The sequence below is a fragment of the Sparus aurata genome, chromosome 24 (assembly GCF_900880675.1).
Source record: "Sparus aurata chromosome 24, fSpaAur1.1, whole genome shotgun sequence".
Classification (NCBI taxonomy): Eukaryota; Metazoa; Chordata; class Actinopteri; order Spariformes; family Sparidae; genus Sparus; species Sparus aurata.
In genome coordinates, this window is record NC_044210.1 from 8,786,282 (window position 1) to 8,811,767 (window position 25,486).

Here is a 25,486-nt window from a genome sequence, read left to right on the forward strand (position 1 = left end):
GAGGGATGGATGGAGAGTGTGAGGGGAGAGATGGAGTGAGAGGGGATGGATGGACGGACGTCAGATGGTGGTAATCTCATTTTTTTTTTTGCTAGTAGCAGAAAACTAGTTGTCTTCACTAGGAAACAATCGCCCTGAGTCTATACGGCGCTGCTGCACGACTCTTATATTTTGAAGCGCGTGCGCGTGCACGTGCGCGTGCAGATGTGGATTCGGGGTTGAAGTTGCCATCCGATAGAGGGCGGAGTGAGAGAGAGAGAGAGAGAGAGAGAGAGAGAGGAGAGAGAGAGTGAGAGAAACTGAGGAGTGGGGAAGCTGGAGCTGCAGAGGGCTGGAGCTGCGGAAAGGAGCGGAGCGGACACGGGCTGCAACGGATGCCGGGAACCTGCAGCCTGAGAGCGGGGGGAGTGAGAGGAGGGAGTCGGGGGTCCTGACCAGAGAGGCTCATATTAGAACGAGTCGTGGTTTGAGAGTCCGTTGGTGTCCAGCGCGCCCACACACACACACACACACACACATCCACACGTCTTAAGAACAGCGGGAGATGCATTACGTCATAGCCTCCCGTCGCCCTAGATGACCGCGCGCGCAGGACGGGATGATGCGGGGCTGCTGGACTACAACTGATTCCGCTGCTGCTGCTGCTCGCGAGCGCCCGGTGGCGGTGTCTCGAGCGGACGAGGAAGAAGGGGAGCCGCCGTCGCGCGGCCGCCGGCTCTGATGGCTCCTCGCGCCCCGGGCGGGAAAGAGACACAGCAGTCGCCGCGGTGCGAGAGGGACAGGGACAGCAGGTATCTGGGAAGTGACGTGGTAAACGCGCCCCGCGAGCAAGCAAAACGGTGCGGTTGTCGTGCATTTCGCAGGAGGGCAGGAGCGGGAAGGGGAACATGGCCGCGCAGTCGGACGGCGGCAAAGCCGGGGTCGGGTGCGGCGGGGGCGGTTTCGCCCAGCTGTACGATGTTGACGCCGAGGAGCCCCTGGACTCCGCCGCGATCCACATCTGTCAGTGCTGCCGCACCTCGGCTTGCTACTGGGGCTGCCGCTCAGCCTGCCTCGGCTCTCTCCTCGGTGGGGGCCAGCCGACCGGAGGGGTCGGCATCCGGGAGACTCACTGCCCGCCCCGGGAGCAGCTGTGGCTGGACTGCCTCTGGATCATCCTCGCCCTCCTCGTCTTCTTCTGGGACGTTGGCACGGACCTTTGCCTGGCGCTGGACTACTATCAGAGGCAGGACTACCTCTGGTTCGGCCTCACTCTCTTCTTCGTGCTGGTGCCGTCGGTGCTGGTCCAGATACTGAGCTTCCGCTGGTTCGTTCAGGACTACACCGGCGGGGGGCTCGGGGAGGTGGAGGGGCTGACCAAGCGGGGCACGGTGGCTCTGGGGTGCCTGTATCCCGGCAGGGACCGCCTGCAGCTGGCCACCATCTGGCTGTGGCAGGCCACCATTCACATCCTTCAGCTGGGACAAGTGTGGAGGTAGGAAGGTGGAGGGGGGGGGGGGGGGGGGGGGGGGGGGGGGGGCACAGAAAACAACAAGGCTCACCTGCTCCTGACCTGTCAGCACTCTCTCTCTCTCTCTCTCTCTCTCTCTCTCACTCACTCACTCACTCACTCACTCACACACACACACACACACACACACACACACACAAGCCTAGAGGTGCACTATGTAGTTAGAGGTGTACCACTATGTGGCGGACCCTGCCACCTTTCTAACGCCAAACAGTGTTCCGACCTTACTTTCCTCTGAAAACAGCTTGTTCATTCACTCCTGGAAAAAAATACCCACTTCTGAGTTTGTTTCATTACCTCAAATATCCAAACTCTGAGTTTGAATTTGTTCTTCCAAAACCGCACAGTGCCCCTTTAATGCCACTAATGGATGGAGAGGGGTGTCCACTCGATGTTGCTTGCAGGAGGGGAGAGCCTGCTTCACAGTGACAGGCCAGCAGGCAGAGGAACAGGGGCTGACAAAGACAGGGACAGTCGGACAGACAGTGGTCCTATTTCACAGTTAAAACTTCTTCGAGTTTCTTCTTCTTTAGTGGGTCACCTACCGACAAAAGTTAATTCTGCAACTTGTACTGAACAAAAAGAGCTGGACCGAGGGCTGAGAAGGGTACAAATCACTGACCCTTTCTACTTCAACTTTTGTGCTTTTGGGGTCCGACTGCTGTCCATGGTGCTGAAGACTCTTCCAGCACCACGGACAGGCGTCTGAGTCACTTTCGCTGTAGGACGGCCTCAAAGCTACGTGTGTGTGTGTGCCCATGTGTCCCATGCGTGTCAGCGTGTGTGTGACTAGTGGAAAAACGGTGTCACGGCTCTTCCCATGAGTGTCAGCAGGCATGGAGAGTACAAAGAGGCAAAAGCATCTGCGCTTCTGGCAACACATCACCCTCTCCATCTCACTCACTCTCCCTCGCTCTCGCACACTCACACACGTATACCATACACACACTTGGACATGGGTAGGTGCTAATTGTGGTGCTAAAAGCATTGGCGGGAAGAAAAAAAAAAAACAGAAACACACATCCACACTTCTGCTCGTGAACACACACACACGTCCGTACGTTCTGTGCTCTCTTTGCTCGTCGTTTTGTGTGTGTGTGTGTGTGTGTGAGTGTGGCTTTGACAGCAGAAGTCGTAGTAGTAGCAGGAGTGTGTGTCTATGCAAGGACAGCGCTCACCCTTGATCCCCCCCACCCCACCCTTCTCTAAGAAAAGAATCCTTAATGGTCTCCACACTTGCCTCCGGGCGGGCAGCGGGGACAGTAATGAGTCAATGTGTGTGTGTGTGTGTGTGTGTGTGTGTGTGTGTGTTTACATCCTGTTGTGCTACTCCTCTGCTTCTGTGGTTGTAGGGTTAAAATCAACCCCCACACAAACACACTCACACACACACACACACACACACGCATTCTCCATTCACCCCACCCAGTCGCCCACCCCCATGAGCCTGCGGAATGGACTCTCCCACCTGGAGGAAGTGGAGGGGCAGAAGAAGAAGAAGGAGGAAGGAGAAGAACAAGAAGGGAGGGGGGGGGGGGGGGGGGGGGGGGGGGTGAGGGATGTTTGTAGCGGAGGAAATGGTACCGTCTGATTGAGACAGATCGCTTAGAGATGGAGAGAGGGTGAGGAGGGAGACGGAGGAGGGAGGAAAGGTTGCACAGTGTGAGCGAAATGGGGGAGGGGAGCAGAAAGCGAACGTGGGGGAGAGAGGGAGAAGGAGGAGTGAGAGTGGTGGGGGGAGGGGGGAGGAGTGGGGGATCTACTGTATTCGATACATATGGTTTGAATCCCTCCACGTCTGTAAGGCGATAAGTGGCCGCCGTCAGGGTTTGGCTGCCGCGCCGCACGGCGAAGCCTCAATCCCCAAACCTGAACGCGAAAACAAGGACTTCCTGTTTATGGATTTGAAAGAAGCCAAACAAATGGTGCCGGTCGTCTATCCTTCACCGCTCTTGAGTCAAGGACAAACATCATTTTGGTGTTTGGACCTTATTTTAAAGCTATGAAACCCATCAACCCGGCTTTAAATGGTACGTTTAGAGGAGTGAAGGTATATGAAGAAAAGCGTGATAAGGATGGGTCGGGATATGTAAGATGGACCTCGCCTGGGGTGTCTGTGAAATACACAGGAAGTCAGGATGGATAAAATGAAAAAATACTTAAAGGAACAGTTCACTCAAAATTTTGAGAACAGTCATTATCTGCTCACTTCCATGCTGATGGAAAGTCAGGGGAAGTTTCATCGTCGGAAGCTTCACAGCAAAACAGCATTGCGGCAAATTCCGAAACCACTGAAGTAGGTGGGGACTTGGGAAAAAAAACACATTAAATGGCTCCATTCAGCTCATCGGACAATAATCCAAGTATATGGACGTCCAGAGATACAAAATTGATTCAAAAAGATGTTATCCACACCCTTTTCAAAGCTTCAGTGTAGCTGCTGAGCCAAAGCAGTGCACGAACTCGGCCGCATATCGAGGGTGTAAAAAAAACATCTTTTGCAAATCAATTTTGCATCTCAGAGCTTCTGGAGACTTGGAATTACACCGGACACGCTTTACGGAGCCACTTTATGGTGTTTTTTAAAAATGTTTTAAAACAATTCCCCATCTACTTTAAGAGAACGCTGCAACACTGTTTGGGTGTGAAACTCCAGAAATGTTTTGTGGACTGTGAATTGAAGTCGGAACGGATAACTTCCTGCTATAGACATGTGCATTATCACGACAGGAGAGACGGTTCAAGAAACACACTATTTCCAGAATACACCTACTGTTTCATCAGAGCAGACATCGTGGAGCACATGGTCACATGCCAAGTATGGGACAGATAAAGCAGTCCCTATCCGCGCCACTGCATCATTAATTAGCCGGGAGTGCTCCCCTGATTGGCAGCATGTGTGGGTGTTCATGGCCCGGCCTCCGCAGCACGCCCGCATCACATCAGGGGGTCCCTCTAACGATACGCGAGTCGTGTGCGTGCACATGTGGGCGTTTTCACATGGTCGGTGCATTATTTATGTTTTGTCAATTAAGCTTCTGTGTTCCGAACCAGATGGCTGTAATAGCTGTTCATACAGAGCCATGCATAATGTAGAGAGGCATGCACACACACACGCAACGACACCCATGTACATACGGGGGAAGCAGGAGGATATCAGTGCACACATGCATATACACATACAGTACATGCCTACACACACACACACACACACACATACTCCTAGAGTGCCCTTAGGCATTTTTAATTCAAATCGCTGCTTGGTTGCCACCCACGTGTACAGTACTTTGCCAGATGTAGATATCCACTTAGTATGTAGTATGGATCTAAATGTTATTCATGAAGAATTTCTATCACTGCTCACACCATAATGAAGGTAGAGTTATTTACAATACAAACTGAGTTGGGGTATAAGTCATAGCTTTTGGAGGTGCTATTGTTTTATCTATCAAATTAATCTATCAAAGCAAAAGTATGAGACTAAGTTAATATTTACTATCATATTTAAACCCCCCCTTCAGGTACATCAGGACCCTGTACCTAGGCATCATGTCGCGTCGGCAGAAGGAGCACCAACGGCGCTGGTACTGGGCCATGATGTTCGAGTACGCGGACGTCAACATGCTGCGGCTGCTGGAGACTTTCCTGGAGTCGGCCCCTCAGCTGGTCCTGCAGCTCTGCATCATGATCCAGGAGAACCGAGCCGAGACGCTGCAGTGTAGGTGGAGCGCAGACTACACAGCCTACGTCCTGCCACATTTACAAACCTAACACCGTGTTTTCATGTTGCCCACGGAGCACAGTCACACACACAACGAGCAGCTGCACAAACAGTAATTAGCAATTTGCACACATCACGCTCGGTCATTTGTGGTTGCAGATGGTGCTGCTTTTGGAATTTTCGCACTGTTTTTTTTGTTCAGGTAGTCCAAGAAAGAAAGCACAATTGTAAGTGTTTCGGGGGATGTGCTAGCCACAGTCCATCAGCCTCCTCTTCCTTACTCATCCAGGCAATGTCTCATCTAGGCGGCCACCCACAGGTGTTATTCATCCCTATCAATCTGCAGATTTGGGACACCTTCTTTAGTTTGATGCAAATATGTGACTAGCACAGGGGGTGGATGGACACAGCAGCAGGGACATCAAAAATAACTTTATATTTCAGCGTCATTGCCAAACATTTCTGTTGTGTCACACACGACTTCTTATTTAACAATATGCTCACATTGTTCGCCAAAAACGCCTCCAATGACTCATAATTATTTTGTGCTTTTTGTCTCAGCCATGACTCTACTTTGTTCTGATTGTCTCCTCCTCATGTCCTCCTCTCTGTAGGCATCTCCTCCCTGGGCTCCCTCTTGTCTCTCGCCTGGGTTCTGGCCTCCTACCACAAACTCCTGCGAGATTCCCGTGACGACCAGCGCAGCATGAGCTACCGCGGGGCGCTGCTGCACCTCTTCTGGCGCCTCTTCACCATCTCGTCCCGCGTCCTCTCGCTTGCCCTCTTCGCCTCCCTCTTCCACATCTACTTCGGCATCTTCGTCGTGGTGCACTGGTGCGCCATGGCCTTCTGGGTGGTGCACGGAGGCACCGACTTCTGCATGTCAAAGTGGGAGGAGGTGCTCTTCAACATGGTGGTCGGCATCGTCTACATCTTCTGCTGGTTCAACGTGAAGGAGGGCCGGACGCGCTACAGGATGGTGGCGTACTACACCGTGGTGCTGGCTGAAAACACCATCCTCACCGGGCTGTGGTGAGTTAGAACAAGTAGCTACGAGTATCATAGAAATATCATCCACCACTATGTATTTGTAGAATCAGTCAAAGACCTTTCTCTTCTGATTAAAATTTCTTCTCCAAAACTACATAGTGCGCCTTTAAATATTGCAAAACCTACTAACTTAAGCTATGCTAAACCTTGCCATGCCTAAGCAAAGCCTCAACTGCTTTTCGTACACCACAGAGACTGTTTTCTTAAACAAAATTAAAAGTTAAACACCACTTAAAAAAAAGTGTGGGTTTTAAAATCTCGAGAGAGTTAGCTTCCCTGAGGTAACTTGGAGTTTATTCCAAAAAAAGTGGAAACAGTAGGAAAAAAATCTGTTTCCTGAGGACGTTGGTTAGATGGTACTGCAAACTGTATGCTATATGGAGAACGCTAATACCCATAACGTTTTCAGCAATCTAGAACATCTCTAAATGTGGTTATAGGTGGCTGAAACTGCCTTTTAGAAAGTCTTTAACCTCCAATGTTCCATCTTCCCACCTAAAGAGTAATGAAAAGCTGCCTTGGCCTCCAACTCACATTTTAGAAAATGATCTTGAATGATGAGTTGGTATATTTGTCTTTCCCCATGAATAAGTTCTGTAAAAATAGTATTGTGTGTTCACCCAAAGCCTGATATAATTCCTCATTCCTTATTCCTCTGTGCCATAGCTCTTACTTGTCCAAAACTACCTAAAAAAAACACACAAAAAAACACATGAATGAGCCACACTGTTGCACTGGGCGAGACGCATACGGTTGTTTATTTTGATTCCTATCCACTTATGCAGCCCTGCTGCCCAAAAATATTCACCAGAGCACCAAGTGTGGATTGATCCGCCGCTGAAAATAGTCCCAAACAAATACACTGTTTAGACCTGTGTGAGCAATGTTTGCTAAACATTGCCAGGCTGTTTCAGAAAGTTATTTGGACACTTTTACAGAAAATAAAAGTTTTAATTTGTAACCTGCTTTGAAGGCAAGGTAATAGTGTCAACTCAGAAATATCTATTTTTCCCATGAGTGAATAAACAAGTTGTTCTCAGAGGTAAATAAGGTCCCAGAACACTGTTTGAAGCTAGAAAGGTGGCAGGGTCCACCACATGTAAACAAAATAAATGAAATGGTGTTGTCCTTTAAGGTCAGTTTGGTTATTCAGTCATGAAAACAAAGACATTTTGTTTGCATAAACTCTCTTAATGAGGGCTGATGACGATGATGTTTCTCTTCTGATTAAAGTTTCTTCCCCAAAACTTCAAAGTGAGAGTACTTCTAACCCCCTGTGTCACCACCATCCTGCAGGTACGCCTACAGAGACCCAGTGCTGACTGACTCTTACGCAGTCCCAGCGCTGTGCGGCGTCTACCTGACGTTTGCCGGTGGCGTCCTGGTCATGCTGCTGTACTACGGCTTCCTGCATCCTGCCACCACCCACCTCCAGCCGAGCCCCGCCTCATCCTGCTGTGCCCAGCTTCTCTGGGGCCTCCCCCTGCCCCCGTCAGCCCCGCCCACAGCCCCGCCCACCCCGGCCCACATGACAAAGTCACAGACAGAAGAGGATGTGGCCGAGACGTGTCTCCCTGTCTTCCAGGTGAGGTCGGCGCCCCCCACCTCCAAGCCCGAGGGCCCGCTGATAAAGATCGACATGCCCAGGAAGCGTTACCCAGCTTGGGACGCCCACTACGTAGACAGGCGCCTGCGGAGGACTATAAACATCCTGCAGTACATAACGCCAGCCGCTGTGGGTATCCGCTACCGTGACGGACCCCTGCTGTATGAACTCTTACAGTATGAGTCCTCACTCTGACACACAGACATGTCCACACACATAAGCACATTCGCACCATTAAAAGACATGTAGACCTATGGGTGTTCAGATTAAGAGAAGATTTAGAAACCCAGTCTCACACACACAATGCGGCACTTGATGTAAGCACACAGACAAAAGCAATCTAACATACTTTGACGAGCACACACTCACACAAACATTCACACACACACACACACACACACACATTCCTTGCAGGCACCTACGACCTGTGAGTCCCATGGCCATGACTCAACAAGCTGCTTCAGCGAGAGTCCATCTCTTTCTCTCTTTATCCTTCTGTCTCTCTAATTCCAACTCCTCTGATCCCTCCTCATCTGTTCCCATTGATATAATTTCACACGTCCGCGCTCCGCCGTTAAGAAAAACAAACAAAACAGAAAAAACGAGCGCCAAAGTTTCACTCTGGAGTCTTTGACCACCGCATGCTGTTTACGTTGCGTTGCTCACACGTTCACGGGTTTCAGTAGAATTAAAAAGACGTGACACAAAGAACGAACAAATGTCACTTTTAATAAAAGGAGTTTGTGATCTTGTCGTTAGTCTAGTCAAAGGGTAGTGTATATATTTTCTATGTACAGAGGGGATGTTTTTTATGTACCGTTATGTTGTTGGAGACAGAGCAGTAGGGCACGTCGGTTTTTGGAGTCGGTTGGCGAGGTCACCGAGGAGTGTAGCAGAGCATGATGGGAAAGATGGAGATAGATGGAGAGAGTACTGGCAATTTAATGCACACTGAAAAAAAAAATCTAAATATCATCTAAAGATTGCGCTGCAGTCTGTTAAAGGAATAATTTGACATGTTGGAAAATACATACATTTGTTTACCTGCCCAAAAAAATGGAAGCTTAGCCTCGTGGCTACAGCTTCATACTTAACCCAAGTGATAAAAAGAGTGATGTTAGATTTCGAATCTATTTAGATTTTCCAAAATTTCAATTTATTCCTGTAAGAATGCTAACACTTAAGCATACACTATGTTAAGGGAGAGTTAGCTACATGAGCTCAACATGACATGTTGTAGCAGCTCAAAAACAGACCCAATAATACAAGATAGCGATGTGAAACTATGTTGAAGAAAAAATACAGTCCCATCAGTAATAGTACCTAAAAAGTTCTAAAAACAAAACTAGCTAAATAGGCTATGCTTGTTGAGATAGTTCAGATATTAGCAGAGGTACAGTTTTAAATAAATGAAAAGGCAAAGCTCTAAAAAAACAACCCTTTTAATTGTCAGTATGTTGTAGCTGTTTCTCCAAGTAAGCTGTAAGTAAGCACATTGTATGTTAAGGTGTTAGCATGGAGCTAGAGCTAAAAATCTACTGAGGACAGGTGATCTAAATGTTACATTTATAGCTTTATACTTAACCAAGTGGTAAAATAGTTGTGTCAAACAAAAGAACATAATACTATTTCTCATGCTAACACTTGAGCATACAGTACATGATGCAAAAGTAAGCAACACAAGCTGTAAAAAATTGAACACAAGAGAACAAAAGAACCAAAATGTTGGCAAGCTATGTTTAACATTAAATATTGTGCCAAAATGGCTATGGAGTGAAAGGATACATGGTTTCCCGCCAAAAAACTAAACTAGCTTAATCAACAATGATAGGTTAGATAGCCAATATATTTAACTGAATAAAGTTTTTAATGTTTTGCATGATATTGTACTAAAAAACAAATGTTTTCAATTGCCAAGAGACATGTGTGTTAGAGCTTCTTTCTCTCACTCAACACATTGTATGCTAAGGTGTTAGCATTGGAGCTAGTGCTAAAGATCTACTGAGGACAGATGATTTTAATGTTAAGATTCTTATTGCTAAACATGTACTCTCGTCAATGTGCCAATCTCCCACCTGAAGTATAAAAAGCAGGCCATTAAACATAAAAAAAAATACCATTAAAAGCAGACCAGAGGTTGCTGCTTTCTACTGCTGAGTCAAACAGAAGATTTACAGACAAGCCTCCATGTTTGTGGAAGAAGTGTTAGCGCCTGCTGATGTTTTCAGTATTAGCCAACGGATTTATGGTTATGTCCTAAGTATCATCATTAAATCACAACTCAAGAACACAGGAAGGAATTCAGGGCAGTATGTGTTTATCACACTCTTTTCCCGGTGTGTGTGTGTGTAGGGGGTCTTACAGTTGCTCTCCATCATTTCCTGTTATGCTTCGACAGGTCGTCCACAGTTGCAAATGCTTCGTTGCGTCGGTTTACTTTGCTAGGCAGTGAAAAAAAAAGAGAGAAATTGTCTCCATATTTTCAACAGACAAGGCGAACGCAAGACTAATTATTTTTGATCTACCAGCACCTACCAGTGTGTGATGTCTTAATCATGTTGGTCCCCCGCTAACGGGGTGCTGCCACTGAAGCTCATATAAAACAATTTTGGATTTCAATCGTCCAAGCACGCTCGATGAGTCGTGCTGACAAACGTCCAATATCAGCTCCTCCAAAGCCACCCACGGCTGAGCTGTGATGTATGGCTCATTATTTATTTTTTTGTTTGTTTATCCCTGTAATCCAAGCTGTTACATTGGCAGGCGATAAGAAATGAGCCAAGATATCAGTCATCGGCCCCCGTCAGCGGTAACGTTGATCCTGAAATCACACACCTTAACACGGCGTGGCAGCGTGTGAAAACGAAGGGTTTGGAAGGTGGTGAAAGTATCTTCGCCATCCAAAGCTCCACACCCTTTCTCCAGTCCCATGTCTGTGGTAGAGCAGGTGAAACCCGGCCATTTCAAATGGTGCAGTTATAAACGATGAACAAAAAACACACATGCTTCTTCTTATTGCTGCTGGCAAAAAGGATCAGACAGGTCAAGATAAAAAAATATGTTGTATTTGCGGGCGTGTGAAGAGTGTTTTAAAGGGGTAATTTAACATTTTTGAAGAGAGGAATCCTTTTTTTCTTGTCCAGGCCTGTTAGGTTGTAGAAAAAGTTGCCTTCTAGTAAGGATGACATCATCATTTTGTGATGAAACAGCATCTTGATTGTTGAGATAGCTAATTGACAACACCTGTGATGGTTGATTAGTCAGAGATGAAGCAAAAACGCCCCTTTTTTCAGCATCTTAATTATAAGAATTCACTCCTTCTCTCTGGTTTATATAATTATAAATGGAGTACATTTGGATTTTAGATATATCTAGATCAGTGGTTCCCAATCTTTTTGGCTCATGATCCCTAAATAGAATACTCGATTCAGCATTGCAAACCTATAACATGTCTGCCTCATACTTGGAAAAAATGGATCAAAATTGATGCAGCAGTACCGTTTCTTTTTATTCCCACAAATTCCTCTATTACTGAAATACTCTTCCCTGTCAAAAACCTGGTGCCTACAATATAGCCTCGAGCTGCTGTCTTCAGCACAACCGATGGTAAAAGTGACATCACCTTAGGCAATTTATCAGTAGTGCTCCCCAAGATGTGTAAACAAACTTTGATGCTGTAAAATCCTTGCAAAGTCTACATGCAACCCCTCAGCGTTGCTTGGATTATATCTAGTGATTGGAAACAATACAACAAAAGCCTATTTGTTTATTTTATCTGAAAATATTTAACGGCACGAAGAGATCAAATTATTTAGTAATTCATGGAGGAGAAAGCAAATGACAGCCATGCTCGCCCCCATGTTGGGAACCACTATTACAGACTGAATGATTGATCAATTAAAGGTTTAATATGTAGGATTTAAGAAAGGTATTATGGAGTATCTGTTAGAAGAAATGGACTATAATAATTTTGTTAATGTTTTTTTATGCTTTAAAATTTAAAGGTGCAATATATAAAAAATAGCTAACTGTCAATTTCATACTCCAGACAAATAGGGGGCAGCATTTCACCAGATTTACCGCTGACTGCTTCTAACTATAGCTGCTGTTAACTTAGTTAGCAATGCAACTAGGGGTAGTGTTGTTGTTGTTTACGATCGAAGTGTCTATGGGCCGGATAGTTAGCATGCTAACTTCAGAGGATATCTCTTTGATACAATAAGTAGTCTTCGACATAATGCCAAAATTGACATTTCTTTACATTCTGTTGGTAAGTCTTAGTTATGTATATGTAAGAATTCTACTTGTAAGCATTTAAGAATATAGCTTAGCTCCAAATATCAACAGAATATGAAGAAATAAGTTTCTGAATTGTGTCAAAGATGAATGTGTATTGTGTTGCAGAGATGTCCACTGAAGGTAGCATGCTAACTAGCTCACCTGTCCTTTTTCACAATACAATCCTGAGCTCCCAGACCTGAACGCTAGCTGCATGGCTAACTAAGTAATGTGGTGATAACGGTGATAATCTGCCTAATTTCTTGGAGTCGGAATTCAAGAGAAGGCCAGTTCTCACATATTGCACATTTAAACTAAGAATCCTGTTCTACATTTTATTTTCTTTAGTGGCCAACATGGTAGACAGTTATATGCAGCTAAATCCTACACACTAGTTCTTTAAACAAAAGAAACCCTGATTATTTCAACAAGAAAATAATCCTTCGTTGCCTTTGTTGTTACATTTTTGAGGCAAATGTGGCAGGTTAAAAAAGGAGGCAACAAAAATGTTAACGTATCCCTTTATGTTTGATAACGCGAGCGAGCTTACATTACTTTTCCGTGGTGCTAGCCGATTTGAAAAAGAGGAAGTCAAATCAGCTAATTTGCTGCAAACTGGCAAGTAGATCCGACAGAAGCAGCAGCATCGGTGTTCATATGGTGCAACACGCTCAAGCTACAGAGTCAATTGGCTGCTAACCCCACTTCATATGGTGCAAATACGAAGACACACATGTACTTATGGTGCAATAAGGGCAGATTGTCACTTTGAATTCTATGGTGCAACTTGAGTACTGCCTTCAGTTATCGGCCAAGGCTGTGCCAAAGGCTCCGTCCAAATGGACAACTGCTCTTCCTGTCCTGCAGAAGCTATGCAAGTCTCCGTCGCGAGGAGATGTGCTTAGTCTACACCGTCACAGAACACACACATGTACACACATAGTACACACACACACACACGTGCGCACACACACACACACACACACACACACACACAGGGTTTTCCTCCACTGCAGGGAGATGTGCTAGTTAGCGCACACATGCAGACAACGGGATGCATCCCTACCTCACCGCTCGAACATACACAAACACTCACACACACTAATGTCCAATAATCCCTTACCCCTTTATAATTTGGGAACAATATTCATATGGTGCTATTGAGTAAAGCTGGATGGTTTTTTTGTATCGTCGTGGTTACAGTGGTGTGAAGAATTTAGCCAAATATGTTTAGAGTGTTTCACATTCAGACTGATTGAACAGTTGTGATCCAATCAGTCTGCGTTTCCTCATGTACAGAGTGTGCATTAAAAACAGCAGCACCTTCCGCCTCGGTGAAACTAATGATGCCTTATCCGCTTGATAGAAGTGGAGGTGGATTTTTTTTTAAGCTATCCGATGAACTCTAGGAGGGTGGTGCTGATTTTTCTTTTTGCTACACTCTGATCTGGACATGCATTGTACATTAAGCATGGGTTAAGTGTTTTCAGAGCACAGAAATCGAAGAGGAAGACGGTGAACTGTGTTAGCACGTCATCCTAAATGACATGTAGAGAACATTTTTCTGTTGGTTCCACAAGATCGTGCTCGTGAATTTCTTGCATGAATGTTCTCGATTTTCGAGGGAAATATAAGTGGTCACCGTGCAGGCTTCGAGGGTTTTGAAGAGTCACGGCTTCGTATGTGCTTCTGGGTTGTTAAAGGGAGATTTATGTTGCAGCTGTCCCGCTAGCTTTCTCCCTAGCGCTGACCTCCTGACCTTTTTGACCCAAACCATGGCCCCTTTGCACCCAGAGCTCCAGCCAGTCACGGATCAGGTTCAACACAGCCAAATCAGGTCTGACACAACCAAAAAGAAAAAAAAACAGTTCTTTCTTTACACGGGAGTATTCATGTGTGGCATTCAGACTCGGCTGTAGCCTCATAATCAAACTGCAGGTATCATCTCTATTGTGTTTTTATTTAATCGAGAAGTCACAAACCCACACCCCGCAGTTGAGTCTAAACGCCACAGATGAAATGTTCCTTCCTTCTCACTTAAAACCCCAGAGCCTTAGCCAGGCCCGCTCTGTCAGAACGTAAAAATCCAGTCAGTGTTAATTGTATGGCTACACATCCACAGCTATGCAAGGTTCTGGGCTTGGAAAACATTAACAACAAAAAAAAAAAAAAATACCACATCACTGTTTTCGTGTAATGCTTGTCCTTATTTTATTTCAGTTGTTTTTTTTAAACAAAGAGGTGGAAACATTTAAAGGGGCATTGTGTAGTACGGAGAAGCGATTCAAACTAAACAAGCTGTTCTCAGAGGAAAATAAGGTTCCCAGAACACTGTTTGAAGCTAGAAAGGTGGCAGGGTCCGCCACATATAAACAAAATAAAACAATATGAAATTGCGGTGTCCTTCAAGGTCAGTTTGTTTATTCGGTCATTAAAACACAGAGTTTGACCATGAAGATTTTTTTTTCTTCTGATTCCCTAAAACTACGTACTGCTCCTTTAACGTGCTGCAATGCAAACACCATTTGTTTACATCTCTTGAAACCTTTTTTTTTTTTTATGATAATTTGTCGATTTACATTTGATCCCCATCAGGGTTTGTATGCCGATGGGTTTAAAAATGTGTCGGGAGGAGGGGAAATAACTGTGTAATGTACCTTTATGTTTGGAGAGGGGACGCAACCTCCCAACAGAGGAATGTGCAAAAACCAGAAGGGTGTTTTCATTTTATTTGGATCAACACATAAATGTTCCACTATCAGGGTCTGCAAAGCATATGAGGCCTGTGTGTGTGTGTGTGTGTATGTGTGTGTGCTAGGTATGTGTCAGTAATGCTTCATATGCTTTTTTCTTTTTTTTTTTTTTCAGACAGTTTTACTTGCCTGGTCCGGAGCTGTGAAATTCTAACTATTACTCATCACGTTTTTTTTTTTGTAGAAATCGAGGCCAGACACTAAGCTGTCTCTGATCTCAGACCAGTTTCTACCAGATCTGAGTCCGACGACCATCGAAATCCTTTTAGAGGCGCAGGCGTTTGGTTGTTTTGGCACAAATATTAGAATTCAATCATGGGAAAAAAAAAAAAAAAACAGTCGGAAAAAGGATTTCAGTGGTTTGACTCAGGTGTGGACACTATAAGCACAGGGCAGGGTCAAACTAACCTTAATGTGGATGTATCTATAAGATGTACCATGAGCTTTTATTTTCTTGGGGTCATGCTTTTCTACTGTGTTCTTCAGCTTGGGGGGGGAAAAAAAAAGTAGCTCTAGAGTTTGATGTGCAAAAGTACCTTTTTTCTTTTCTCGTGGTTGGCATTTTGATTGTAAATACCTTTTTCTGGTAATCCTCCTCGGTTGGATCTATGTTTCGATGAGTTCGCTTAGATGGCTCTTTCAAATGTACTGATAGTAAATGTTCTTTATAAATATCCAGAATGTAAGACGAGAGGAGAAAAATACGGCTTAACTGGAAAACTGTTTTTTCGTAGGAGTCTGTGCCATCGTGTTGTCTTGAGTATAAGCACACTGATATTAGATCTGTAGGCAGGATGGAGTCTCTGGAGGTGATTTGCCAGACAGCCACAACCAAACTTTGGTTCCGTTTCTCTGACCCGACAGGTCATATTTGTCTCTCGTATTCCCGATGAGCGTCAATAATAATTCTTAATTGTTCTGCAAAGAAAGACCATCAACACAAGCGGAAAAATCTTTTTAATCGATTTGATTTGAAACCGTCATGTGTTGTGTTCAAGTGCTCAAAGATTCACCACTCTCATACCTGTATGCTAAAGCTGTAGCCAGCGATCAGTTAGCTTAACTTCGCACAAAGAGTTGAAACAAGGTGAAACAGCTAGCTAGCTCTGGTAAAAGTTTAAAAAGTCGGACTTAGCTATCTAGCTTGTTGAGTCAGACGTTTAAAAAGTTGGCCCTTAGACTGTGTCCGAAAACATTCCCTACGTACAATAGAATTATTGTACGCCATTTTATCTGAGAACCCGAATTGCGACTCTCAAAATGTAGGCAACCCGCTATATTGCGCTCTCAAAAATCCCACAATGGAAGGAAAAAAGCGGTGTTCAGTTGGCTAGTTAGCTTGCGGTTTCCCGTCTGCTTTGCTAAGCTAACATCTCCTGGGTGTAGCTTCATATTTGGCGTACAAATGGTATTAATCTTCTTATTTAAAAATTTAGCTTAGCTGAAAACTGGAAGCAGTGGGAAACATTTAGCCACCTAGCACCACCTCCAACACTCAATTTTTAACACAGTATAGCTTGTTTATTATATACAAAAAATGAGTTTAAATGCTAAGCTATGTCTCAGCTTTAGCTTTAGCGTTAGCTTTAGTGTAGAGACATGAGAGTGGTTTCGATCTATCAAACTAGTCTTTTAAAATGTTGTATTTTTTTAATGGTATATTTTTCAGATAAAGTTACATACAGTGGAGGCAGAAGCCAATAGTTGATTGAGAGAATATGATTTCTTGTCATTTTTGGGAACCAACCCTTTAAGAAACAATTGGAGTAATTCAGGAGTCATATGATTGTGTGGCTCTGGGCGTGGTCAGAAGAGCTTGGTAAGGTGGTCACATTTGCAGGTGCAGCTACATGCCAATAAACAGTTCAGTACATAAGCACATATCTCAAACTTGTCTGGCTGACATCTCCTGACTTCACTGTAGAAAACGATGGCTGCCGTCATCAAACCGTGTTCAAAAAACCGCTCCTGTGTCAGCTCATACAATCACTATTCGGGAAGCCTCTGGTCTCCGAGGGATTCCCAAAATTCACACCGAATGTTCTCCAACCAACCACAAACAGAAGAGAAACGAGACGACACCTTGTGTATCTCTTGTTTGTCCGTGTGTTCTGTGTCTGCGATAGTGTTCAAAGCATTCGGGGGAAGAGTTGAACGATATTTTCAAATGGCTCCAGGTGGCCAGCGTTAGGAAATGTGTTATTTTTGTTACAATACCTCCTGAAAATAAAGTCTATTTATCTGTGAAGAGACAAAGATTTACAATAATACAGATGACATAGAAATTATGACAGATTTTAAATGATGTAAAACAGATATAAATGAAACTATGTACAGTTCATTTGGTTTTGAACACGATACAGAAAATGTATATGCGTCAGTATTGAGTTTGATTTTATATATTTACCATTTTATTACATTGTAATGTTGTGACTGCGATGGAGAAAAAAAAAAAATATAAAGGAATATAAATTAATTTTTCCAAATGTGTGTCGCTTCTCCTTCACATTTAGGGGCGGCGTGGTGTGGATCACGACACGAGATGTCAGGTTTTCAAATCAGCTTTATTTAGTATAACAGGCCAGGCGAGATTTGCATAGTACCATAGTAGGATTGTTTCACACGTATCAAAACTGGAAACTTACTGTACAATAGGAACAACAAACAGTGCAAAGATGCGCTTTAAACACATAAATAGGGACTTGTAGCTTCCATACTGCATTTCACAACGTACCACTTGTCTGAATCATTACACTGGGATTGCTTTATGGCACAAAACTATCATGTTTTACAGTATAATGCACAGAATAGGGTGCAGATAAAGAGAAAAACACTAATCTCTTGTAAAATCCTCTGAATTAAGGGGGAAAACAAACAGTTCTTCCAGAAGCACCTAAAAAGACAATACTAGTAAAGTTGTTCAGTCAGTCGTGTAGAACATCGTCTCATTTGCTAATGGTGATTACATAAAGCCACGTGGAGAAGAAAGAACAGAACATGCTAAAAGAACAGATGTGTTTTACTTCTTTAGTAGTAAAAGTAAAGTATTTCAGCAGCAGGAAGCGTTCTTAACACACACATAAATAGATGCATGAGCAATATATACATATCAATAGATACAAGGATGGAGTTGCCTGCTGACAGGTATTTTTCACTTTGGTTATCAAGAAATCCCTTCCCTTGCGAGGCAGTTGGATTTGCGAGAATCCATCCGGCCAGACTTCAAGTTATGTGTCTGTGCTTTAACCACAGTGGTTCGGACCTATGGGTGTCCTATAAGGAACTGTTGGGAGTGGTTTTAAGTGCGGCAACAGCGAAGAGAAGCTTGTTTACAACTATGGCGGCACCTAAAGATTTTGGTGGAAAAGCTATTTTAGCGCTCCTCCCAACTGACTCTGTGGCTGCTAGCTCTGCCGGTAGCGCTGTCCTTACGTGGATCTGATTGGTTGAAGTTCAGAGACAAATGGAACATCCAATCACATGCCTGTATTTTTTTTAAAAAGAGTATTCAAGGAAGACTTCTTCAGACAGTTCCCACAAAAATCCCACGAAAAGACCAAAATCAACGTGTCAGTGGGTCTGTGAATACTACTGTAGACGTAAATCTTACAGCAACAGGTCAGAAACGTATTACTGCATCTTTGAAAAGCACTAAATAATTTCCTGAAAACAGCACAACACTGTAGTTCTTAAGCAAACGTGACTCAAATAGTAAAAAATTGTGCATTTGCAGGGGACTGCTGACAGCTGCGGATGAATAGTCATTTCCTACTACTGAGTATTTACAGCAGCAGGACGTTGTTAGGTGGATGGAATCATAATAAACTGCATTGCCCACGTTCATTATAATCAAGACATCTTTTACTCTGTGAGACAGCGCGACTCAATGGTGCGTTTTAAATAGCTGTGAAACAACGGACCTCGATGACACAGAGGGTTGATCAGAGTTTGAATACGCACACAATGCGCGTTCATAGGATGCTTTGGTCTTTTCATAGGATTTGTTGATCGTACAAAGAACAGGCACCATCAGATAAACATGTATATAAACATGATTTGTCGGAGCTTTAAAGGAGCACGACGTAGTTTTGGGGAAGAAATTTAAATCAGAAGAGGAAGGTTTTTATTTCTCTTGATGCCTAAACAAAACTAAATAAACAAACTCTCTCGGTTATATGTGGCGGACCCTGCCACCTTTCTAGCTTCAAACGCAGAACAGCTTGTTTATTTAGTTATGGAGACAACTGATAATTCTGAGTATTATTTTTGACCTCATTTTTACTGTAAACATTAAAATTCGGAGTTTGAATTACTTCTCCAAATCTACATAGTGCCCGTTTAACTCATTACGTCAATTTGACCTTCTATTTTTTTTTTAATCCAGCCAATCCAGTGTGTCATTCAGACAGTGAATATCTCTTTGGAGCATCTGTTGTGCTTCTTAACAACAGTCTTTGGTATAATTCATATACATAATATAAATACAGAATGGATACCTGACATGCCTACACTTACTTCCTATCATTACCTATTACATTAGAAGTTAGTGGTAAAGCGTCTCAATGCAGATTTCAAATTTCGGTCCTTCAGAATGTAAATCTGGATGAAAAGAAAACGTGAGAGCTAACACAGACTCAGGAATCGGTGTAACAGATCAACCAAAACAGTAACAAAGGAAAGTAATAAGGAATATTCTTTCAAGTTTTCCTCTTCATGAAAAACAGGTCTCAGTGTGACAGATTATGAATCTTAAATGAGCCAATGGCTCCCTCTGCTGACATAAAGTAACACCACAAGTACAAAATAAAGGAAAACACAGAAGATAAAGTTCTCTATAAAAGACAGTTCCCACAGAAAAATATATATATCTTCATTTAAACTCCCACAAGACAAATTATTAATCCCAATGTTATCAACCTCCTTCCATAAAGTGTCAAATATTTCCTCAAAATGAGTTACATTCCATAAGAAAACACCAGTGGCTTCTTGTTGCATTTGCAAGTCTATCATCACAGTAACTTCATAGAGAATCAGTAACAGTTAGCATTCACTCTCTCCCACGGCTGTTTCTACAGCAGTGTACAACCTCACAGCAGGTTTCATTCTGTCTGTAGGCTTTTAAAACAACAGGTTGTTTTTTTTACTGCACATACATGTATGTACGCACACAAATGCCAGGGGAAAATGTACAGTAGCGGGGTAAACTGCGACACGCCATGTACCTAATGCAGCACCTACAGGTGACACAGGTTTATGTGTGTTGACCGGCTGGTTTACTCCAGCAGAGGGTTGTCGTCGTCGTCGTCGTCGTCGTCGATCTGCAGCCGCTGGAAGGGCCGGGGCCCCGATGAGTGGCGTCTTTTAACCAACCTGAACAGAACTGAAGAAAAACAAGATAAAAGTTGGAGTTTCCCTTCGTACAACGGCAAGTTTCAGTTTTGTCAGCGTTTCCACTGAAACTTCGAGCAGAGTCCTGTCAACAACAGGTAACCACAACTCACCATGCAGGTAGAAAACCTCAGGTTTCCTGTGCAAACCCTTCATTGACATTTCACCTGATTAGCTCGAATTCTACAGAGACCGCTCCCTTTTGAACACACAGTATGTCATTTCACGACCTGCGCAAAACAAAACACGCAGGTAGTAGTCTATCCTGTGTCCCCTTTTTATTCTTTAGTTACTTTAGAGCTGCAACCATTAGTAGATAATTTGATCCAAAGAATATAAAGTTTCTGATAATCCATTAACTAAGAAAAAATTGCCAACATTTACGTTTGTACTTTCTTAAATGTGAGGATTCGCGTTTGCTCTCGTCATCATTTATGATAAATAAATGTATCCCCTGTTGAGTACAGCGCTTGTCTACACATTAAGCCATGCTACATTCAAATATACATAACATTCCAACTTACTGGTGATTGTACTGAGTAGCAGCAGGACGCCCACCACCAGGCCAACCATCACAGGAAGCTTAGAGGGGGCCTCAGCAGCCAGCAGAAAGCGAGCCTGGGCCATGGTGCCGTTGTTGGGCCGCGGAGGCACCGACAGCAGGTGGCACATGAGCGGGTAAATGTCCACGCTCCGTAAAGACTGCATTCGATAATTCTGGCGGAAGCTGGGCCCCGTCGCTGCCAGGAAGGGGTGCATGCTGTGCAGGGAGTTGTCGAAGCCGTGATTGCCCACTGAGGGAGGGAAGGATAGTAAGAGCATTGTGGGTTAAGATCCTTGCGGTGGATGTTTACTTATAAATAGGAATATTTCAACGCTGTGCTGGTGTCCAAACAAACACTATTGTTAAGACTTTTAGTACCTGTATTTGGCGTTAAAAGTTAAAATATTTAAGAATTTTAACTTTCAAATATGAACTAGAATTATCAAGAGAATATGAAGCAAGAACAGTTTTGATGTTATCACGTCGGTGTTGTTGCAGAGCAGCATTGATGACTTTGCTATCACAGAATTAAGGGAGAACAATTAAGAGACGCACATCTTTCCAGCTTGTCCCCTCGCTGCACTATAGTCCAGCCCTCATCGGCAATCAGTATGATTCGTGGGATGCGATCGTTGTTCTTGTAATGCAGCCTATCGGGGATGTCCTCCTTCATGTATGCGGTCATGTTAGGATGGCAGCCACTCAGATTTTTGAAGACGGCCTCTGGGTCTGCAAAACACACGCATAGGCATAGTGTGAGCAAACGGACCACGACATTTGATCATGTAATAATACAACGTTTATTTTTTGTGATTAAATGATGATGTGACACTGATTACCTGAGAGTGGGATGATGGTGGCCACAGGTGTGAGCTCCATCCACCCGTAGTTGTGCGGATGGAGACATTTGTCCAGCCGTATCAGGCGGTCAGTAGAGCACTGAGCCATGCCGTGGTCACTGGTTACGATGACGTTGATGTGACCCCAGAGGCCGGCCTTCTTCAGGTCTGAAACCATCAAGCCAATGTCGTCGTCCACCTGATCGCGTACAGAGAGCCACAGCCATCAACAACTGTTGCCACTGAGCTAATTTCGTTTCCCATGCATATGCTTCACTTGCGGGCTAAACAGTAGGGGTGTGCCAAAATATCGATACTACGATATATCGCGATATTTCGTGTTGAGGTACGTTATCGATAAACTGGTGCCAAATATCTATATTTAAAAATGTAAAAAAATATATATTATTATTATTATTATTTATTTTTTTGGGCCCACCACCACCACCCCTCTTCGGAGGACAGCTTTATCTTTATTCAAACATAGGTATACAACCAAATAAAATTTAAAAAATGGTTTAAGTAGCTCTGAAACCCACACATATAGATATTTAATGATAGTTGTAGTCAGTGTGTGTGTTAAGAAGAGACACTGTGCAATATACTCTTTGTTTACTTGGCTGTCATTCATGTGATATTGATTGACAATGTTTTGCAATTCCTGTGAAATGGATTCAATGCAGTCAATAAATTATGTGACACAGATTTCGTGATGTATCATGGATGAAATTTCTTGCAATATGCCGATTATCGCAGAATCGCTGTATCGTGATATTATCGTTATCGTGGGCAAAATATCGTGATAGTATCGTATCGCAAGGTACCTGGTGATACCCAGCCCTTCTAAACAGGCCAAATATAGTTCACTCTAACCCTTTGTTCGACTGGTTTATTATTGAACGTCACAAAACATATAACACGCGTCACACGCCCTGTCATCACCACACCCAAATCCACCACATAGACATATTCCTAGCCTGTGGGAAACACTAACCTCTTTCAGCACTTTGCTCATTTCAGTGGTGTTGTCTGGGCCGAATCTGTGACCTGACTTGTCTGGCTCCTCCCAGTAGAGAACTGCAAACATGACTCCTTGCTCCTGGTGAAACAGGGTTCACGATACAAAGTGTCAGACAACCTCGATCCTCTCTAGACCTTCAAAATATCAATCCCTTTTCCTCTGAAGTGGCATGAACACAGATTTAGCATAATGTAACTGAAGAGTTACACATTACATGTAAAAGTCTGATCACTAAAGTAACTTTTCTACCTTTCCGTCTGCCTGTATCCATTTAATCACATTCCCCAATCGCTGTTGGAATGTCACCGTAGCATTGTAGGGCATGAAGTGTGTCGCCGTGCGGTTTCTGATGACAATGTTGGAGCCGGGCCACATCACGGCTGCCGTCTTGTAGCCAGAGTCCAGCGCTGTGAGCCAGAGGGGCTCCGCCTGGCTCCACCACATCGGGTCGCTGCTATGGGTGGCGAAGGTCTTGTTGCTGTCGGGATCGAACATGTTACTGGCCAGGATGCCGTGAGACTCTGCGTATAATCCCGTCACCTGGGAAGGAAACATTGGCAGGCATTGTTGGATTTTTGTTTTAATCATCATAATTCAATTACTCCTTCAAAGAGCAGGAGCAGCACGTTTACCAGGCTGTAGTGGTTGGGAAACGTCTTGGTGATGAAGACGTTGGCCAGCTCCTCCACCAGGACGCCCTGGCTGTACAGAAGCTTTAGGTTGGGCATGGGGTACGTCTTTAGGTAGTCCGCCCGGAAACCGTCAAATGACACAACCAGCAGTGGAGGAGGAAGTTGCTGAGGTCTGTTGTCTCCTGTGGCAAAAGCTCTGATGCCACACAGGAAGCCCAGCAGTATTTTTAGCAACATCCTGAAAAGGTGCGAAGAAAAACAGTTATCGAGAAGACAGAGAGTTTCCGGCCATGTTTGCAGCTCTGTGAGGCATTTATCCTAAATTTTAACATGCGGTTTCACTTTCACCTTTCTAAACTCTCATGAGACGCATCAAGCCTGGCTTAAAGGTAAAGCTACAAAAATACAAAAGGAGAACTGAGAACAACTGCCTGCCTGGACAGCAACATAACCAACAAGTTATCATTCTCATTTTCAGATACACACAGAGAGAAAGTGACTCCCTTAACGCGTCACTGAATCGCTCACTTCTGAGTTGTGGGAAGTAAAAAGCAGTGGTTTCTTCATGATGCACAAGCATCGAAATGACAACCAATCGTGTGTGATGCACGGACGCACATTTGTTTGCAGTGAGTCACACAGTTTGTCCGAGTAGGGGAAGAACTGGTTGTGGCGGATACTCACTGTGGTTTTGAGGTTTCTGTCAAATTTTTTCTTGCGTGTGGCGACTGGATCGTGTGGTTGTTAAGGGTTCTAGTTTCAACATTTTTAACTATGTTGTGTGTGTGTGTTTTTTTTTTTGTTTTTTTAAGAGTTTTCACTCTTTCAACAAAGGTTAAAAGAGGGTGTAAACCTCTTACTTAGACAATATAAAACAGAATTTGTCTTAAAAGGTTATAACAAGTTGCGAGGAAGTCTTTTAAAAAAACTTTATCATCAGAGTTGGGTCTACTTGGGCCACTTTTCTATTTAATGCTACAGGACGACAGCCTTTTTCATTTAGTAAAATGTGTATTTTACTTACAAGGACAAATAACTTCAATGTCAGATGAGATATGACTGCAGGATTGCAAATAGCTTACCTTACACACACACACACACACAGCCACAGTTTGACCTGACTATTATGCAAGATCCTCCAGGCTCTTTTCTTATTCCACACGCTTCTAATCAAGTATAACTGATTTACTGTCTCAATTGAGGCGGTTAAGTAATTCAATTCAGCTCAGTGATCTCTAAGACACATGAATCTGAAGCAAATCTAAATGAATTAAATTGACTGCGGAAACACTTTGATTCCACTACAGGACAGAGATGCACTGAATCTAAAATGAGATGAGATTAGACAGATAATATCTCTCATCCATCCTATATTTGATTACTTTAGTCTGTCACTCCTGCCTGAAAGAAACCTCGTATAGTTATGTTGAAGTAAAATCACATTTGTGTGTTACTTTGCACTGTCTCTCACTAAATTTTAATTTACAGACTAACACACACGACAGTTGAGAGACCCATCCAACTGGACTGCCAACATTCTCCAGCAACACTTCAACCAGGAAGTCGCCGTTCTCGACGAAATAATAATAACCGAAGACACGTTAAGAATAATTACAATAATGAAAACGAAAGAAAAATACAGAATGCAAACGCAGAATGGCAGGTGTGTAATGAGCAACGTAAATTGTTTTATTTTCACTCCCAGCGAAAGCAGCCGGTTAGCCGTTTGCTAAGCTAGCTTCCTAATGTTACACCGGTCACATTATGCGAAAGGTTTGTTTTTAATAATCTTACCTGTTCGAGGTGTGACAGGCAGCTCTCCACCAGACAGTACTGTTGGATAACTTTTCCTTTCAGCCTATATTCTTGGCAACATCGTCAATGGACTTCCTGAATGTACGCAAACACCGACATGTTGTGGAGCTAGCGAAGATTATTTTCATAAACTTCCGTGCGGGCATTTCAAAATAAATCCCTCCTTGAAGCTTAACATGCGGAAATACAAAGAAATATGTCATATGTGCCATATATAGTTATGTTTCCAATAGATACAACAGTAAAGTTGGTAATTTATTATTAAGATAACCTACCAAGTTATAGATATTGTTTCATATATACGTTTAATAAAACCATGCCTTTATTTT

The 25,486-nt window shown here is 43.7% G+C and overlaps 2 protein-coding genes across 2 annotated transcripts; one reads left to right on the forward strand and one right to left on the reverse strand.

Annotated features, from left to right (window-relative positions):
• Nucleotides 1-17,394, forward strand: xkr6a (XK, Kell blood group complex subunit-related family, member 6a). The gene is made up of 4 exons (XM_030409402.1): nt 1-1,474; nt 5,032-5,228; nt 5,846-6,263; nt 7,578-17,394. Exons 1-4 carry the CDS (start codon nt 888-890, stop codon nt 8,080-8,082), a joined length of 1,707 nt encoding a protein of 568 aa, XP_030265262.1. The 5' UTR covers nt 1-887; the 3' UTR covers nt 8,083-17,394.
• Nucleotides 17,395-17,463: 69 nt separating this feature from the next.
• On the reverse strand, nt 17,464-25,275 carry enpp4 (ectonucleotide pyrophosphatase/phosphodiesterase 4). The gene is made up of 8 exons (XM_030409403.1): nt 25,137-25,275; nt 23,343-23,580; nt 22,960-23,250; nt 22,684-22,788; nt 21,690-21,888; nt 21,406-21,579; nt 20,831-21,100; nt 17,464-20,298 (listed from the first exon to the last, which is right to left on the reverse strand). Exons 2-8 carry the CDS (start codon nt 23,577-23,579, stop codon nt 20,192-20,194), a joined length of 1,383 nt encoding a protein of 460 aa, XP_030265263.1. The 5' UTR covers nt 23,580; nt 25,137-25,275; the 3' UTR covers nt 17,464-20,191.
• Between the last annotated feature and the right edge of the window lie 211 nt (nt 25,276-25,486).

Excerpts from the sequence above, each read along its gene's own strand:
- xkr6a (XM_030409402.1), top strand. The coding sequence starts at position 888 with ATGGCCGCGCAGTCGGACGGCGGCAAAGCCGGGGTCGGGTGCGGCGGG. Across the intron at positions 1,475-5,031 it reads CAGCTGGGACAAGTGTGGAG|GTACATCAGGACCCTGTACC; the intron begins GTAGGAAGGTGG and ends CCCCCCCTTCAG. Across the intron at positions 5,229-5,845 it reads CCGAGCCGAGACGCTGCAGT|GCATCTCCTCCCTGGGCTCC; the intron begins GTAGGTGGAGCG and ends TCCTCTCTGTAG.
- enpp4 (XM_030409403.1), bottom strand. The coding sequence starts at position 23,579 with ATGTTGCTAAAAATACTGCTGGGCTTCCTGTGTGGCATCAGAGCTTTT. Across the intron at positions 21,889-22,683 it reads TGAGCAAAGTGCTGAAAGAG|GTGGACGACGACATTGGCTT; the intron begins GTTAGTGTTTCC and ends GTACGCGATCAG. Across the intron at positions 21,101-21,405 it reads AGGGGACAAGCTGGAAAGAT|TGGGCAATCACGGCTTCGAC; the intron begins GTGCGTCTCTTA and ends TCCCTCCCTCAG.